This window comes from Petaurus breviceps, unplaced genomic scaffold, assembly GCF_028583685.1.
Source record: "Petaurus breviceps papuanus isolate PSGF00001 unplaced genomic scaffold, PetGlider_PUasm1.0 398, whole genome shotgun sequence".
Lineage (NCBI taxonomy): Eukaryota > Metazoa > Chordata > Mammalia > Diprotodontia > Petauridae > Petaurus > Petaurus breviceps.
The window spans coordinates 64,872-83,545 of NW_027186314.1; the positions used below are offsets into that span (position 1 = coordinate 64,872).

Sequence of the window (18,674 nt, forward strand, 5' to 3'; positions counted from 1 at the left end):
GAGAGAAACCTTATGAATGTAATGAATGTGGAAAGGCTTTCACACAGAGCTCAAATCTTGCTAAACACCAGAGAATTCATGCTGGAGAGAAACCTTATGAGTGTCATGCATGTGGTAAAGCTTTTATTGCACACTCTTCCCTTATTAAACATCAGAGAACCCACTCTAGAGAGAAACTTTATGAATGTAATAAATATAGAAAGAATTTTGGGGAGAGATCTACTCTTGCTAAATATCAGGGAATCCACAGGGGAGAACAATCTTATATATGTAATCAATGTGGAAAAAATGTCCGATGTTACTCCAAATTTGCTGAACATCAGAGAATCCACACTGGAGAGAAACCTTATGAATGTAATGAATGTGGAAGGGCTTTCACACAGCACTCCAATCTTGCTAAACATCAGAGAATCCATGCTGGAGAGAAACCTTATGAATGTGGTGAATGTGGAAAGGCTTTCACACAGCGCTCCAATCTTGCTAAACATCAGAGAATCCACACTGGAGAAAAACCTTTTGAATGTAATGAATGTGGAAAGGCTTTCACACAGAGCTCAAATCTTGCTAAACACCAGAGAATCCATGCTGGAGAGAAACCTTATGAATGCAATGAATGTGGAAAGGCCTTTACACAGAGCTCCAATCTTGCCAAACATCAGAAAGTCCATATTGGAGAGAAACTTTGAGTGTCTGGAATGTGGTAAAGCTTTTCATGTACACTCTTCTCTGACTAGACATCAGAGAATCCATTCTAAATGGAAAAGCCTCATTAATATAATCAATGTGGAAAATCATTTAGGCTAAAGTCATCCCTTATTTATTGTCAGAAAATTTATAGGAGATAGAAATCACATCCCTGTAATGAATATGAAAAGGTATACAAATGATGACATACCAGGCATACAAATTATTAGAAATCAGGAAATTCAGATTGGGAATAAGCTCTATATGACTCAATGTGGAAAAGTCTTCAGCTGAGATCATCTCTTGCTTTATATGAGAGCATACATAGTGGAGAGAAGACTTATGAATGAGCTTAATGAGGACCTATCTTTTCCTTGGAAAATGAAGGTTACCAGACATCACAAAATTTACAATGGAAAAACTACTTATAAAAGCAATAATTGTGAGACAGCCTGGACCCAGAGCTAATACTTGTGTGTTCATTGGAAAAATCTTGCTGGAGAGAAAACTTATGGATCTAACTAATGAAGGAAGGTCTCTTCCTATACAACAGATCTCATTAGACACTGCAAATTTTATATTGTGCATAAAGCCTGGAAAATGGGTTGAATTTTTTTCTGAAATCCTAAGGTTTTCATGTCCTCTTAATATGCCATGGCATTCCTGTGCCATAACCTCTTCAGCCATTCCCCATTTGATCGGTACTCACTTTGTTTCATGATATTAACTGGCACAAGTCCTGCTATAAATATTTTGGAATCTATTGGATATGTATTTTTGTAATGAATTTTTTAGACTGCTGGGTGGCCTGATAGAGAGCTTTCCCTGAATGCACAAGACCTAAGTTAAAATTCATTCTGTGATACTCTCTGTGTGTCCCTAGGTAAGTCACAACTTATTCCTGCTTGAGTTTCCCTATCTACACAATGGGGATAGTAATAGCACCTACCAAATGACAAGTAAAACCCTCAAAAGACGTACATGAACTGATACAAAGTGAAGTGAGCAGAACCAGAACAGCAATGCAGTGATCCAAGACAATCCCAAAGGACTCTAATGAAAAATGCCATCAGTCTCCAAAGAAAGAACTGATGTTGTCTGAATGCAGACTGAAGCATGCTATTTTTCACTTTTTTTGTTTGAATCTACTTATACAAAAGGACAGTTTTTGAAATGTTTTCATGATTGCACATGTATAACCTTTAGCAGATTGCTTACTATCTCAGGGATGGCTGAGGGGAGGAAAGGATGAATCAAATTTGGAACTCAGTTTTAAAAGAAAAAAAAAAAACCTAATGTTAAAAATTGTTTTTACGTGAATTGGGAAGAAAAAATAAAATATTTTTTAAATGAAGGGCATTATAGGTTGACTAGCAGTTTTTTAAAGTATGTTTTAATGAAATTTTTTTTAAAGTTCATTGAGTTTGGAATGTCATAATAAATAAATATCATTCCTTAACAATAAATGAAATCAATGGGTCAAGCAAAGTAATAGCACCTACCTCCGAGAGTAGATTGATGATCACATGAGGTAACGTGTGTCAGGCGCTTTGCAAGCCTCAGATCAGTGTGTAAATGGCAGCTGCTATTGTTTTCCATTTGATCCTAAGTGTCGTAGCAAAGTTTGTGGTCTTAAAGGCACAGATAATTTAATCACTTCTTTTTACTGAAGCTGATATTTAAAACAGCATAGAAGAAAGCAGTGTGTTGTAATGGATAGGGAATAGGGTTTAGAGTTGGAAAGACTTGGGTTCAAGTCCTGCCTCATGTTTACCATGTGTCAATTTACTAATTTCTAAAATGAGGTTGGACCAAGTGGCTCCTATAACACTAAATCTGTGTTCTGATCAAAATTATATTGATGTGTCTCTTTCCAAAGGCTCTTCCAGTATTCCAGGAAGGAGGCCTAGCAGGACCAAGTCTCAGACTATAGCAGAAAGTGGTGGTCACTGAAACTCTCCTGTCCTACTTAAAAATAGAGCTTGTACACATTGTGTGTGTAAGATATCAAAGAAAATAAGTATAGCAACCCTATGTTCAACAAAGGTACCAAAGTGTGTCACCAAACAAGGGATAGAGCAGGTCATACAAAGGATCATATGAAATAAAATAGTGGATTTTTATCATGTGAAGAAATTAATGTATCTAGCATGTAAAAGGGAAGCAATTAAGTGGAGAAATGATTTGTGGAAAGTTTTCCCCCCAAAAGGTCTCATTTCCAAGTATTTTAAAAAATTAATCCAGATGTATAAAAATGAGCCATTTCTCAATAGACTTATGGTCAAGACCTATCGATAGACATGTTTCAAAAGAAGAAATCCATGTTTTCAATAATTATATGTAAAAAATGTGTCATGTCTGTAATCATTAATCCAAATCACTAGTAATTAGACTTTCAGATGGGTAAAGATAAGAAGGACAACTAGGTCAAATGATGGATAGAGTGCTGGGCCTGGAGTCAGGAAGATCCGAGTTCAAATCTGGCCTCAACCACTTCCTAGCTGTGTGACCCTGGGCAAGTCACTTAACCCTGTTTGCCTCAGGTTCCTCATCCATAAAATAAGCTGGAGAAGGAAATGGCAAACCACTATAGTATCCTTGCCAAGAAAATTTCACAGTCACAAAGAGACAGACACAGTTGAAATGACTGGACACAACAAAAATAGTAAGAAAATGACAATCATAAACATTGGAGGGAATTAGTAAATGTGTATGTTGAGGGACAATGTCCCTGCATTGTCTATGTCAAAACAAACGATGTGACTCCTCCACTCTTGAGTCCCTCATCGCTAACTGGAATTGGGTAGCGTGTTTCATCTTTGGTCCTCCGGAGACCTTGCATTGTTCATTGCATTGGTCATTGGTCACTGGTCATTGCATTGATCAGGGTTCTTAAGTCTTCCTGACTGACTTTTCATTCCAATATTGTCTCTCCTTGTAAGGTGTTCTGGTCCTGCTCACCTTATATTGGTTCACACACCCTTTCTCAGCAATCCTCATTTATTACAGTACATCATATATCAGCACATTTATGGAAAGAAATCATGGGGATTTCATTTTTCTTTACATATTAGTTTCAAGGGGGAGGTCTAGTCAGAGGGGGGGAAATGAATATAAATTTAAAAGTTAAATTAAAAAACAAGCTGAAGCATGTATGCCCAATTTCACTAATAATTATAGGCACCTTAATTCACAGTTGATAAAATTCTGAAGCTTCAAAAGTGACTACCATATTTCACTTCATAATCACAGATTTTATGACTTTTTGGCAAAAAAGTGGGGTGTGACCATTTGGTGGAGCGTTTAAAAAAACTTAGTGTCAACATCACTTTAAAAATCATTTATTACTAAGCTATTGTTGGCAGATGAACTGTACAGTTTAGCTAGCATGGGGAGATGCAAGTTCTGCCATATCACTTATGGCGGCTGCATCTGCCTGCCTGCCCCCTTTGCCTCTACAGCTCTTTATTATGTTGAGTGACAATACAATTAGTATTGTCCTTGCAGTCCTCTAAACAAAAAACACAAGTCAGCTTTTGGAAATATACTGACAATGCAAGAGTGCGGAAATTTCTAGGCTCACCAATTTTTGGACTGAAAAAACAGTGCTACGATTATGTGGTGGCAATGATTATGTAGTGAAATATGGTAATATCTTTTGACTCTGACATCCCTAGACTCTGTGTGTGTGTGTGTGTGTGTGTGTGTGTGTGTGTGTGTCTTCAGTCCAAGACAGAGGGAAAGGACTCAAGTATTAAAAAAAAGTTTTAACAGCTCCTGTTACAGTAAAAAAAAAAACCTGGAAATTAGGGGCGGCTAGGTGGCACAGTAAGTAAAAGCACCTGCCCCAGAGTCAGGAGGACCCGAGTTCAGTTCGAGCTTCAGACACTACACACCCACACCCACAAAAAAAAAAAAAAAAACCTGGCCGTGTAACCTTGGGCAAATTACTTAACCTCAATTGCTTTTTTTTTTTTTCATTTTTTTAATGCTTTATTAACTTCTGATTTACATCATTCATTTCCCCAGATTTTGAGTTACAAATTTTCTCCCCGTTTTTCCCCTACCCACCACCCCAGAATAGCAGTCCCACAGGATATCCTCTCCTCCAATCTGCTGTCTCCCATATCTTCTCTCATACCCCCTTTGATTTTTTCAGTAGGTCATGGTGGATCTCTATGCCCCAGTGCCTGTATATCTTATTTCCCAATTACATGTAAAATAGTATTATTAATAGTATGTATGTATGTATACACACACACACACACACACACACACATATATATATATATATAATTTTAAATATTTGATTTTAAAACTTTGAATTCCAGATTCATTCCCTTCCTCCCTTGTCACCCACCTTTACTGGCAAGATAAGCAGTTCAGTATAGGTTGTACATGTGTAGCTAATGCAAAACATTAACATAGTAGATATATTGTAAAAGACTGACTATATTTCCCTCCCTCCTCTCCCACCTCCCACTTGTTCTATTATCTACTTTGATCCAGTCCCTTTTCCAAAGTGGGTGCTTCCAACTTCCCTCCCCCCTAGCCTGCCCTCCCATCATCCCTCCTCTCATTCCCTTCCCCGCTACTCTCCTGTAGGGTGAGATACTCTATTTAGTGTGTATTTCATTCCCTCCCCGAGCCAAATTCAGTGAGACTAAGGTTGACCCCTTCCCTTTTGCCTTCCTATTCTTCCCCTCCATTGTAACCATTTTTCCCTTGCCTCTTCTATATGAGATAGTTTACCCCATTCTGTCTCTCTCCATCTCCTCTCATTATAGTCCTCTCTCACCTCTTAATTTCACCTTTTAAGTATCATCCCTTCCTATTAAATTGGTCCTGTGCCCTCTATGTATACCTGTAAACATATATACACACATTCACATATGTATTCATATGCCTGTATACCCTCCAATATATATATTTCTATTCCCTTCAACTATTTTTTTTTTTTTGCTTTTTGGAGGGCATTTGGGGTTAAGTAACTTGCCCAAGGTCACACAGCTAGTTTTTGTGTTTGTGTTAAGTGTCTGAGGCGGGATCTGAACTCAGGTCCTCCTGGCTCCAGGGCTGGAGCTCTACTTACTGTGCCACCTAGCCGCCCCCCTTCAACTATTTTCATACTGAGAAAAGTTTCATTTATTAAAAGTTACAATTATCATTTTTCCATGTAGGAATGTTAATAGTTCAACTTTGATAAGTGGCTTATGATATCTTTTCCCTGTTTACCTTCTCAAGCTTCTCTTGCTTCTTGTATCTGAATGTCAAATTTTCTGTTCAACTCTGTTTTTTTCATCAAGAATGCTTGAAAGTTCTCTATTCCACTGAATGACCATATTTTCCCCTGAAATATGATACTCAGTTTTGCTGGGTAAGTGAACCCCAATTGCTTTAAAAAAAACTGGAAATTGAGGTGTTATGTTTCTCTGTAGGGCAACAGCTGAACAAATATTGGCATATGAATGAAACTGAACAGTCAAAGGCAGGCAATTATTGAAAACTCAGAAGAGTCACATGAACTGATGCAGAGGAAATGGAATGATATTAAGGGAGTAACTTAACAATAACAACATTTCTAAAGACCAAGATCTTTGAAAGATGTCACAACTCTGACCATTATAACCATCAATCACTCTTCTAGAGAACTTATAAAGAAGATCTGTGCCACCTGTCTCCTGACTAAAGTCTGATAGATTCATGATGTTGAATAAAGAGTACATTTGGGTGTGTGGACAAGGTGAGAGTTGGTTTAGCCTGGCTATGTGCTTTAGTTTCAAATATTTGGGGGTCTTTTGTCAGTTGTGTTGGAAAACTTGTCATTTTGATGGAAGCTAGGAATAGGATTGCTCTTCTACCAAACCACCAAAAAAAAAAAAAGGAAGGAAGTACTTGGATATTTTTAATACTCACACAATAGAACAGGAAGAAGTGCAGAATGATTCAGGCCAGATTTTTAAATGCCATATTGAATTTTTTAATATCTCAAAATGAAAATCAAGCAATAAATAATAGAGATTATTGCATGTGCAATCCTTTTTATGATTTATTACATATACCAAATAAAAGCCATTTTATTTCATGGTTGTGAATTTTTCAATTAAAAAATTAAATATAGTTTACTCTTTGTTATTTTTGCCCATTTTGAAGGCATTCACTCTATTCCTTGGATGCAATGACTCTTATTATTCCTTTCTGATGTAGTATCTCTTTGATATAATCTCCAGACTATTATTTTTAGTCTTATTTGATCTTTATTTCATTCAAATCTTTTAAATTATATGTAACTAGAATTTTTAAAATATATATATCTTAATTTTTTTTTTTTTTTTGCTTTTTGGAGGAGGAAGGCAGGGCAATTAGGGTAAGTGACTTGCCTAAGGTCACACAGCTAGTTGTGTATTAAGTGTCTGAGGCCAGATTTGAACCCAGGTCCTCCTGACTCTGGGGCTGGTGCTCTATTCACTGCACCACCAACTGTCCCTATATTTATATGAGAATTCTCCTAGCCATAGTTGTGAAAGTTGCTTGAATGTGTTTTCTTTTGATTGTTAAATCAATTTCACTGAAGTCCCTCTTTTCTATGCTGGGCCTGCCCCAGTCACTCACTACCTGTGTGATCCTGGGCAACTCCCTTTAACCTTAATTTCTTCATCTGTAAAATGTAGGTAATACTGCCAAGACAAACCCAGAAACTGTATAAACACATTTACAAAACACTTTTCACACAAATAAAGTCAGAGCTAAACAACTAGAAAAATATCAATTGCTTGTGGGTAGGCTGAGCCCATGTGATAAAATGACAATTCTACTTCAACTAATTTATTTGTGCAGTGACATATCAGTCGAACTACCAAAAAATTATTCTATAGAGCTCAAAACAATAACAAAATTCATTTGGAAGAACAAAAGCTCAATGATATCAAGGGAGTTAATTTTTTTTTAAATGACATGCAAGGTCTAAAACTGTATTATAAAGCAGCAACCATCAAAGCTATAGGTGGTGCAGTGAATAGAGCACCAGCCCTCAAGTCAGGAGGACCTAGTTCAAATCCGGCCTCAGACACTTGACACAAAAACTAGCCGTGTGACCTTGGGCAAGTCATTTAACCCCAACTGCCCTCCAAAAAGCAAAAAAAAATTAATAAAATAAATTTTTAACCATTTCTTTATTTATCTTGGAAATGAGACTCTTTTCAGAAAAAACAACACTGCAAAGCATGTTTTCCCATTTACCTGCTTCTCTTCTAATCTTAGTTACATTCAATCCCTGCATTTTACAGATAAAAAAGCTGAAACCCCATAAGTTGAAGTGGCTCGCCCAAGGTCAGCCAGTGGCTGAGGCATGATTTGAGCCAAGGGCCTCTTTCTACATGATAGCTCTGTGGATTCCTGAAGACAACTATCATGTGCCCTCTGAGCCATCTTTTCTTGAATTCCTTTAACTCATCCTTATATATGGAATAGGATAAAGGCCCTCAGCCTTCTGACATTTTCTTAATGTGTTCCCACTTCTCTCTGTCAGTCCTAAAGTGTGACTTCCAAAACTCCAGGTATGGTCTTACCATGGCAGCATATAGAAGGCCTAAGGTCTCCACTTGTCCTTCTGTTTGATTTTATTCAGTTTTTATTAATTAAATTCTCTACATGCAAGAAGCATTCATAATGATTGGCACTCCTGGCTAAGCCTTCTAGATGTCTGTATTAAAATGACTTTTGTTCCAAATTTATTTCAGTTTTGGATACCAATTTTAAGAACCAACAGTCAACTGAAAATCCTGAAGTAGGATTACCAGAGTCATTATTGGAAAAACTCATTGGAGATACTTCCTATAGCCACATGTTGGGGGATGATCCTATCCAAGAGATCAGGTTTTGTAGGCATACTGTAAAGGTTGCAAGGGAGACTCCAAGGAAACTTCCTTCCCAAGAAAGTGACTTCAAGCGATTGACTTTCTATGACAAAACTACCAGTGGGAAGTCAGACAATGATGATATTGATGTTGAGAAAATATTAAGCAATAGCATCTACAGGCCAAAGAGATTGTGCAGTAATAATCTCATAACCCTTTTTCAACAGCAGAGTATGCATAGAGGAGGCAAGCCCTGTGATTATGAGAGAAAGTCCTCTCCTTTTGCAGATCAGAGAATTCACAGTGAAAATACTTGCACAGTGAAGGAGTGTAGAAAGGACTTCATGAACTACTCATATATTATTCATAAAAGAATTCATAACAGAGATTCTATGAATGTAAGGAATGTAGGAAGATCTTCAGCAGGCTCTGACCTCATTAGACATCAGAGAGTTCACATTGGAGAGAAACCTTATACCTGCAAAGAATGTGGCAAAGCCTATAGAGAAAAATTTCAGCCATTACTGTACATCAGAAAATTCACACTGGAGAGAAACATTATCAATGTAAGGATCCTTTGGCATTCATACTTCATTCAATATCACAAAGTTTATACTAGGGTGGCTAGGTGGCACAATGAATAGAGGACTGGCCCTGGAGTCAGGAGAACCCGAGTTCAAATTCAGCCTTAGACACTTAGCACTTACTAGTTATGTGCCCTTGGGCAAGTCACTTAACCCCAATTGCGCTGCCTTCTCCCCTCAAAAAAAAAAACAAACCCCAAAACCAAAAGTTTATACTGGAGAGAAACCTTGTGAATGTAAGGAACATAGGAAGGCCTTTAGCCAAAGCTCCACCCTTACTGTACATCAAAGAATTCATACTGGTGAGAAACCTTATACATGTGGGGACTGTGGGAATGCCTTCAGTTGGAACTTAGCCCTTACTGAGCATCACAAAGTTCATACTGGAGAGAAGTATAATAAATGTAAGCAATGTGGGAATGCCTTTAATAGGAAATCATTCCTCTTTTACCCTCAAAATTCACACTGGAGAGAAACTCTTTAAATGTAAGAAAATGTGGACAAAATTGTATGAAATGATGCAGAGTGAAGACTGTAAAGCCAAAAATACAAGATACATGTGAGAAAATCAAATTGATTCCATTTTGTAATTGATTCGATTCTGTATCATCTCTGATGGTTTATGTAAGATGATTAGTCACATTTCCCTACCTCTGAGTTAAGTTTGAAGATTCAGCTTTCCTGTAAATCACTCATTGTCTCTGAGTTAAGTTTAGAAACTAATCACTTTTTCTTTTTGGAGGGGGTAAGGTAGGGCAATTGGGGTTAAGTGACTTGCCCAAGGTCACACAGCTAGTGTTTTGTATTAAGTGTCTGAAGCTGGATTTGAACTCGGGTCCTTCTGACTCCAGGGCCAGCGCTCTATTCACTGCACCACCTAGCTGCCCCATGTAATCACTTTTCTATTATTGTGTCAAGGAAACATTATCCTTGAAGAATGCAGGTAGATGCCAAGAAGACAGGTCTGTTATCTCTATACCCACTAGCTGTCCTTTGAGAAATGCCTGGCCTATTATCACTGTGACACCAGCAGTGCAGGCTGACACCACTAATGCATTTTTCCATTGGAGAAGTTGTTGCTAACTCTGTATTCCAAATTTCCAGCCGATCATATTGTTTTCCCATCTGTGATGCTACCTTCTACTTTTTGGATGCTCCATCTTTTGTCTATCATAATGGCCCATGATCCCTCATTTGAAGTCTTTTGGCTTGCTGAGGAGTCACAGACCCCTCTTTTATTGGCAAATGCTAGCCTCACCAATAAATTGAACTGCTAGTTTATGGTCTGTCCTTGACTGGAAAATTTAGAATGGCCCACAAATGTATTGATATTTGGAAAAAATTAAGAGTATCTACAGGCCCAAGGGCCCTTAATAGCAGAAGCTACATAAGGGAGGGAAATCCTATGATGTTGAGGAATTTGGAAAGATCAGAATGCATATGATATTCAACATAAGATTCAGAATGAATAGAAATCTTGCATATCTAAGTAATGTGTGAAAAATCTAAAGGAAAGTTTCCACCTTACAAAACATCAGAAAATTCACAGAAACCTTTAACATGTTAAGTAATGTTGGAAAGGCCTTTCCCAACTATTCATAACTTATAAATCAGGAAAGGATGCATAATGGAGAGGCTGTATGAATGTGGAATGTCTAACCTGGAAGTCAAACCTCATTATACACCAGAGATTTCACAGTGGAAAGAAACTTTATTAATATAATGAATGTGTAAAGGCCTTGAGGGGAAAGTCTTTCACTGACAAGGAAAACAGACCAGGGAGTCTGTGTTCTCTTATGCTCTGGGAAAGACTCCAACCATAGCTCAGTACTCATTTGTGTATCAGAATGTTCATATTAGAGAGAAATGTAATAAAAGAGAGAAGATGTATAAAGGGAAATGAGGTCTCATTGCATAACAGAGAAATCACACTGGAGAGGAACTTTATCAATGCAAGAAAGTGAAAGGCCTTCTACTGGAATTCACTCCTCATTGAACACCAGAGAATTTACACTGAAGAGAAAGAAACCTTTTGACTATGAGGGCAGCTTTCAGATATAAATCTTTGTCCATTTGAAAATTCACACTGTAGAAAAACTTATTAAATATGTAAAGGCTTCAGTTGAGAATTCTATCTCCTTGAACATCAGAAAATTCACACAGGATGGAAATCTTATAAGGCTTGTTGGCAGAGGAAGGTCTGACTCCTCTTCTATGCAAAGGCATGGAGTAGAGAAAGGGAATACTATTTTTGGCAAAAATAGGTTCAGTTTGGCTAGTTTAGTTTGTGTGAAATAATATGAAATTAATTACATTGAAAGATATCCTTAAATGTCAGAGGACTATGCATTTTATCCAAGAGACAATGGGGAGCCGTTCCAGTTTCTTGAGCAGAGGATTTCTGTGTTGCACATGTAAAGTTCATGGTGCTAGATTAGAGCTCTGGTTAGAAATAAGGGTTGCATGTGTAGATTTGGGCATCACCTACATAGAGATGGTAGTTGAATCCATCTGACCTGAGACCCCAAAGACAGAAAGATCATCATCTATCCCCTATCAATGAAGTATAGGCATGTCCCCACAAGGTTCTATCCTGGGTCCTCTTCTCTTTCAACATTCTCAGTGACTGCTTTGGTTTCCATGGCATGATTGCAATCTCAGCACAAGAACCTCTCAAGCCACATAACAGCTATAATCAATTGTAGCTCATAAACACTCCAGAGATGAGAATGTGGGTCCGAGGGTACTTTGTTCATCAAGAATAGGATGGGTTTCTGGGAGACAGGGCTGTCAGGAAATGGCAGTTGGCAATAAGAAGTGAAGAGCATTGTACATTGAGTAAGAAAGCCCAGTGAGGAGGGAAGGCAAGCACAGTAATCATGGTAATGTCATCACTGATCCTCATGTGCTACTCTCAAGTGTGTAACATGATGACACGTTACTTCAGTGTCTCATTAAGATTTTGAGCAGCTAGAACATGCTGATTATTGGCCTTCAATTTCAAAGAGGACCATCTCTATAAAGGTAAAGGAAGTACGTTGTCCTGTATCAATCCATGGGTATACAGAAGTCTTTCTCTTAGTCACTGCTGGCAAGATTCTTGCCCGAGTCCTCCTTAATAGGGTGATGCTTCACCTGGAAGATGGTCATCCCACTGAGAGTCAGTGTGGCTTCAGACAGTACGGTGTTTGCTGTCCAACAACTCCAGAAGCCATACCAAGAGCAAAACAGAAGTCTGTACACAACATTTACAAGGCTTTGCTACTGTCAGTCATGCAAGCTTGTGGAAAGTCTTAACAACATTTGGGTTGCCTGTCACTTTGGCCTGAACGAATTTTTATCACATTGCAAAGCCTTCCCAGTGAAATAAGCAAGTGTGTTGCCTCATTTCCTTCTGGCCTAAGTTTCACAGAGAAGTTGACCCCTTGTGGCTTAACTTAGAGGAAATTATTTTCCCGGCTCCCATATGAATCAGGTGGATTTATTACATGAATCTTTCTGGAGTGTTGGATTATATGTGGAAGAAGGAAAAGGAGATGGTAAATGAATGGGAGGATAATAGGTTAATAATAAAAAAAGATTTAATCAGTTAAAAAAAATGAGTTGCCTGAAGTTCATCAGTATTGTATATCAATTTTATGATGACGTTTGCCTGGGTCCTGAATACTGGATGATGCTCTCACACTTTCCCAGCCACCAATGGAATGAAGCAAGGCTGTGTGCTTGCTTACATGCTTTTTTAGCATAACATTTTCAGCAATTCTGTCAGACACCTTGAATTAGGATGAACGTGACATCGCACACTGATGGTAAATTATTTAACTTGAAAAGGCTACAAGCCAAGACTAAAGTACAGAAGAGTTGGTGCTCGACTTTTTGTTTGTAGATGATTGTGCGTTCAGTGCAGCCTCTGAAACTGAGATACAACAAAGCATGGATCAATATTCTACTGCTTGTGCTAATTTTGGCCTAAAAATTAACACTAAAGAAACACAGATGCTTCACCAGTCACCATCCTTATGTGGAGCCATTGGTTATAGCAATTGAAGAAGTTTTGAATACTGTGGATAATTTCACTTACCTTAGCAGTATAATTTCAAGGCATATACATATTGAAAATGCATGCTCAGTATTTGGGTGACTCTGAAGGAAAGTGTGGGAGAGAAAAGGTATTAGAATGCTTACCAAACTGAAGGTGTATAGAGTCACTGGCTGACCTCAATGTGAAACCCGGACAGTCTACCAGCACCATGCCAGGAAACTGAATCACTTGAACTGTGTTAGGAAGATTCTGAAGATCACCTGGTAAGATAAGGAACAGACACTGAAGTCCTTTCTCAAACTAAACTGCAAAGCATTCAAACTGCTTCAGAGAGCACAAATCAGATAGCCTAGACATATTGTTTGAATGACAAAAGTATGCTTGCCTAAAAGACTATTTTATGGAGAACTCATATGAGGCAGTTAATCACATGGTGATCAGAAGCAATGCAAGGTCTCTCAAGGTCTCTCTGAAGAACTCTGCAATTGTGTAACATGGGAGACACTGGCACAACAATGCTCACCATGGCATACCTGCATCAAACCAGGCACTGTGCCGTATGAGCAAAGCAAATGTCAAGTAGCTCAAAAGAAACATGAAATGTGCAAATTTAGAGAATCTACCCCAGACATTCACAGGGGCTATTTGTGCCTGACCTGTGGTAGAGCATTCTGAGCCTGGATTGGTCTGATCAGCCAAGTCAGACGCATTGTAACATGACTCCAACGTACCACTGTCATTTTGTCCATCTTAGAGCACCAACCCATCTTGTGTCTTTTGAACAAGCAATAATCATCCAGAGCTAGAGTCATCTCATTGATTTTTATTTCACCAAGCCTCAGGCATACCTACGAGGTCAGATTTGCCATTTCCTGACAGGACCTCTGGTTTCCCTCACTTTGTTATGTAACATTTGGTATTTGGGTAAAGGCATTTGAGGCCATTGATCTTACTAGTGGTTCCTTTCTTGGATTCTGTTTCCTGTGATTTTCTGCGTGTCCCAGCTGCTATTATTTTTCTTTGTGGCTAATCTCTGTAATACTTAACTGGTGGAATATGCATAAGCAGACTTCTCCTTCTTCCTCCTTTTTACTTTGAAGTCTTTTTTGTTCAAAAACGTATGTCATGCAGTCAAGGACCTTCACCCTCTCCTTTGTTCTCCTGCTTCATCCTATACTCGGGTAGTCCTTTCAAAAAGGGGATTCTCTAAGTCCCAGGGTAAGGCTTTGCTCTTATCCCTGTGGCATGTTATGGAGTTGTAATGGGAATGTAAATTTATGTTGTTGTCATCTTTCTAAGATTGTATTGTGTAAGATCTTCCCCGCCCCAGGCTTAAGTGCCTTGGAGCCTGTGGTGGGAGGCTTGTTTCTCAGGAGATACTTTGTGATTGGGCAGTGGGTCAAGAAGGTTGCTACATTCTCTGAGCTGGGAGAAGGCTATATAAATCCTGATGTGAGGCTTTGTTTTGGGGCTCACTGTGAGAAGTGTTGTGTGATTTGACCAGACAAGACTTTGGGCAGCTGTTGAGAGCCCCCAGCTTTGAAAACCCAGATGTTGATGCTTCCCTCTCTGGTAACTGTGATTAGGTATGGATGTAATGGTTGGACAGTCAAGAGGCCTGTCTGCCTGAAATGTTTGTTTCTCTGTCTCCTTGCAATTTCTGCTTGTAACCTCATTATACTCTGAAGTTTGGGGTGCTGACTTTTTCCCCTGACCTAGTAAATGACAAATGTTTGATTAAAGCAAGATTGTTAAGCCATTTTGACTTGCTTTCCTTTAGAAAAGCTGATCTAAGAACCTGTGTTGGCGGCCACCCTGGGGATGCTGGGGTGCTTGCCGCTATAGGAGTCCATCCAGTCTCCGGATTTACTCTTCAAACCTACATAAGCACTAGCAGGCCAGGACTCCAGAGTGCAGCTGGCTAGATCTGCCCTGCTCCCAAGGGATGGTGGAACTACCATAATGCCATGTACTCGAGCCCCCATTCGGGTGTGGGTTTTCCCCAAGTATCACCAGTGCATAATGTCCAAAGAGCATCAAAGCAATATAAATTAGTTTTTACTGAGAGATTTCACTTTTTTTTTTTTGGAAGGCAATTGGTCACATGGCTAGTAAGTATTAAGTGTCTGAGGCCAGATTTGAACTCAGGTCCTCCCGACTCCAGGGCCAGTGCTCTGTTCACTGTACCACCTAGCCCCCAGAGATTTCACTTTGAATCTGCTGCCTTGCCTGGTTTCAACTCCACAGAACAAGATATCCCTCCCAGGATAAGCTCTTCTCACCACCAAGGAGCTAATTCAAGCTTCCATGGACTACACCTCCCTCAGTCCTCTCTCCTCTCTGGAGGTCTTGAGGGCAGAGGATCATCCTCCCAATGCCTTCCTTTACAGGGGGCAGAAACTGGACTCTCCATTATTCTATCTCATCTGTTGCCCTGCCTGGGTTCAGCTCCATGGAAGACGATGCCCCCATGCAGGGAACTTCTTGTTATCCCATGCCTGCTTCCCCTCCTCCCACCCCTTCCACTTTCCTGCCTCCTTTTGTGTTGCCCTTTGCACTATAAGTTCATTGAGGTTCACTACAAGTTTGTTCATTGTATCTCCAGCACTTAGCACAATGCTGGACATGTTACAGGCGTTTAATAATTGTGTACTGGAATGAGTATTTACTAAAAAGATATTGCAAAAATCAAAACACGGAGACATCTCCTGAGCTGGGGCTCCCTCTCCCTGTGACCACCTTGGTCCCTGAGGAGAGTGGACTCACATTTAAAGTGATGTCTACAAGCACCCATCCCCCACTGAATGCACTTGGGGTGCAGCACAGCTGATGGAGGGGCTACTTCCTTTTGGGGAGAGGGGCTGCTTCTTCCAGGTGGAATCCTACCAAGCTGGGTTATCCAGGTCACTACCCAGGCCTGGCTCCTTCTAGGGCTCTGCCATTTGACTTCTGGTCACATAGTGGAGTGGGCCAGAGGCTAGGAATGTAACCTCACTTCTCGTAGAGAAGGTACTGAATAAATGTAAACAGCAAAAGAAGCTCCAGCTACCCGATGGAAACACCTGCCTGTGACCCCAAGCCATCCTGGCACTCTGCCTCCTTTGTTCTGTTCCTAGAGAATACCTGACCCCAGGGATTCTGGGGTTGGTTTGGGCAGCCATGATGTCACTTTGCCCTGCTGCCACCCAGGATGACTGGCCTCTTGTGACCATGTTCCCCCATTAGCCCTAAGAAAATCTATTCATAACCAAGCTCGCCTAAGCCCCTTTCTTTGCTATGTCAGTATTCTCTCAGTGGGTATGCCTACAATTGGCATAAGAGAACAGATTTAACGCCCCCCTCCCAGCTGCCATAGGGGGCAGGATAGTCTTCCCCCTTACAGGGGACACTTCTGACCTAAGATGTCACATGGCCCTCTGTGCCAAAGGAAGAAATGCCTTTCTTACCTAGAGGTAACTCCATTGATACAGGCTTGCCCAAGAGGCCATATATGCATGAGTTAGCCAAGTAAAGTTTGAGGGAGGAGGAAAAGCCGCCCTCCGCTCAGTCATCCTTACTCCCAGTGGAGAGCAGGAAGGAAAAAGGGACTTTTATTTGGATGGGCAAGACCCACCATACACACACTCAGTCCTGGCTCAGCTCAAAGGTTGTTCTGCACTCTGTAGTGAGTGGATAGGCTGGATGCTTGTTTGTTGTCCTTCATGCTCAACAAGGACCAAAATGACATCCTTACATTGGGGTCAAATATGCCCACCTGTACCCGATCAGACCAGTATGAGCTTGGGAGGCCCTACCACAGGTCAGCTACAAATAGGAACGTCTGCAGATGCCCACCTGCCTGTCTACTGGATTTCATGGCCATAAACATGTCCACATTCCACATACCGATGGTGAGTGGAGCCATTTTTGTGAATGCAGGGGATGATCTTGGTGTCTCCCATGTCTAACCAAGTCCCAAGCACTCCACAGCACCTGCTAACACTGCATTCCTGATTTTGGGCACAAACTGTTCACATCTGCCCCTTCTGCCTGGGGACGTCTTCACATGTGTGGGCAGACACCCCTTACCTCACTGATGGGTTTGAGGCCTCAGCCAACCTCAGCCTGGTTTGGCCCGTCTGCAGAAATGCTTTTACTGGAGCTTGGCTGCTGTGCATGCTACAGATTCTTGGAGCAGGGGGTGAGAGCTGGGTGGCAGGGGGACACCCAGGGTGGAGGGGCAGCCCTCACCCCAGGGCTACCAGTGTTGTCTGAACACTTGGACATCCTGAGGAAACAGTCACAGAAATCTCAGAAGTGCTTGGAATCCTATGCCAAGACCCCTCTGTTAGGGTCAGGCCCTCGGTGCATGCCCCAGGACTGAACGGTCCCTGGCCAGGCTCCCCATCACACTCACGCTTTTAGATTTGTCCCACAGCCCTAGCCTGTGAAAATAAGTTTAGACGTTGACTCTGTCAGGTACCACGTTAGCTGTCCCTCCTACCTTTACATTTATTGACCATATCACCTCACTCTTTGTCCAAGTCACTGGTAAAAGCATTAAAACAGAGCAGGGCCAGCACAGATGCCCTGGGACTCTCCACTGGAGACTCTCTTTAAGCTGATCTAGGGCACTGGCTGTCACCGGACTGTCACCGCGCTCAGACGTCTCTATCTCCCAATGTAAGCATTAGAGCAGTAGATTCTTTAGCAAAATGTTTGTTAAACCCTTAAAGGGCAGCCACAGCACTCCCCAATCAAGCACTGACTTGGTCAAAATAAAGGAAATAAGGTTACCACGACATAATCTCTCTCTCAGTGGAGAGAAGGGAAATGTGATTCCCCACCAAGCTGGCGATGCCGGGCCCCCTCCCAATGGACTCGGTGAGGATTCCTAAGGGACCAGGAGGCCAAGCCCTAATCACCCAGCCCGCAGGGGGTCTCACTCAGACACGGACACAGCCGCTGGACTTCCCAGGCCACCAGGTGTGTCACCAACACGCCCCGGGGGGCCTCCAGCTTCCGAACCGTGCAGTCACCACCAGGGCCAGCCAGGGTCCTTCATGGGGCTCCATGGCCTCCACCTATGTCCTGCCTGCGGGAAATGCAGAGAGAAGCTCATGGGGGGGGGGGGGAGGGGGGGGCGAGGAGAGGAGGGCAGCAGGGGGCAAGGGCTGGGGGGCTGCGGGGAGGGAGGAGGAGGGCCTGCAGACAGGGAGGGGCGGGGAGAGCAGGGGAAGGCGGCGGCCCCCACTCCCCGCCCTTCCTCTGACCTCCGACCCCTGCCCCCGGCCGTCCCAGCTCCCCGGCTCTCTTTCCTGCCTCTCTGTCCTCGCTCTCCCCAGCCCGCACACAGCAGGAGCCGCATAAGTGCTGCTGTTCCCGCCCCGTTCTCCCCCGGACCAAAGGACACGGAGTGAATGCGGGTCGAAAGCGGAGGGGGGGCGAAGCCTGGGAAACAGCCAGGAAACCAGAAGGAGTTGGGGGGGGGGGGGGGGGGGGAGGAGCCGTGCACATGCGCACTCAGCC

The 18,674-nt window shown here is 41.5% G+C and overlaps 1 protein-coding gene and 1 long non-coding RNA gene across 8 annotated transcripts in view; one reads left to right on the top strand and one right to left on the bottom strand.

Annotated features, from left to right (window-relative positions):
* LOC138170838 (zinc finger protein 665-like) overlaps positions 1–2,038 on the top strand; it is a 17,299-nt gene extending 15,261 nt beyond the window's left edge. Inside the window, 1 exon segment of the mRNA XM_069100345.1 lies at positions 1–2,038. This exon segment is cut by the window's left edge and continues 19 nt beyond it. Coding sequence (XP_068956446.1) covers positions 1–686 — 686 coding nt within the window. The 3' untranslated portion in view covers positions 687–2,038.
* An 8,777-nt stretch (positions 2,039–10,815) lies between these two features.
* Positions 10,816–18,674, bottom strand: part of LOC138170845 (uncharacterized) — an 8,085-nt gene continuing 226 nt past the window's right edge. For 2 of the 7 annotated variants that reach the window (XR_011170761.1, XR_011170763.1), the window contains exons 2-4: positions 17,943–18,240; positions 13,310–13,426; positions 10,816–13,040 (exon numbers count right to left, since the gene is read on the bottom strand). This is a non-coding gene — a long non-coding RNA (uncharacterized lncRNA). Of the gene's footprint in view, positions 13,041–13,309; positions 13,427–17,234; positions 17,434–17,942; positions 18,241–18,418; positions 18,616–18,674 lie in introns of those variants that run through there. The other 5 variants (XR_011170762.1, XR_011170765.1, XR_011170764.1 and 2 more) reach the window with 5 other exon arrangements.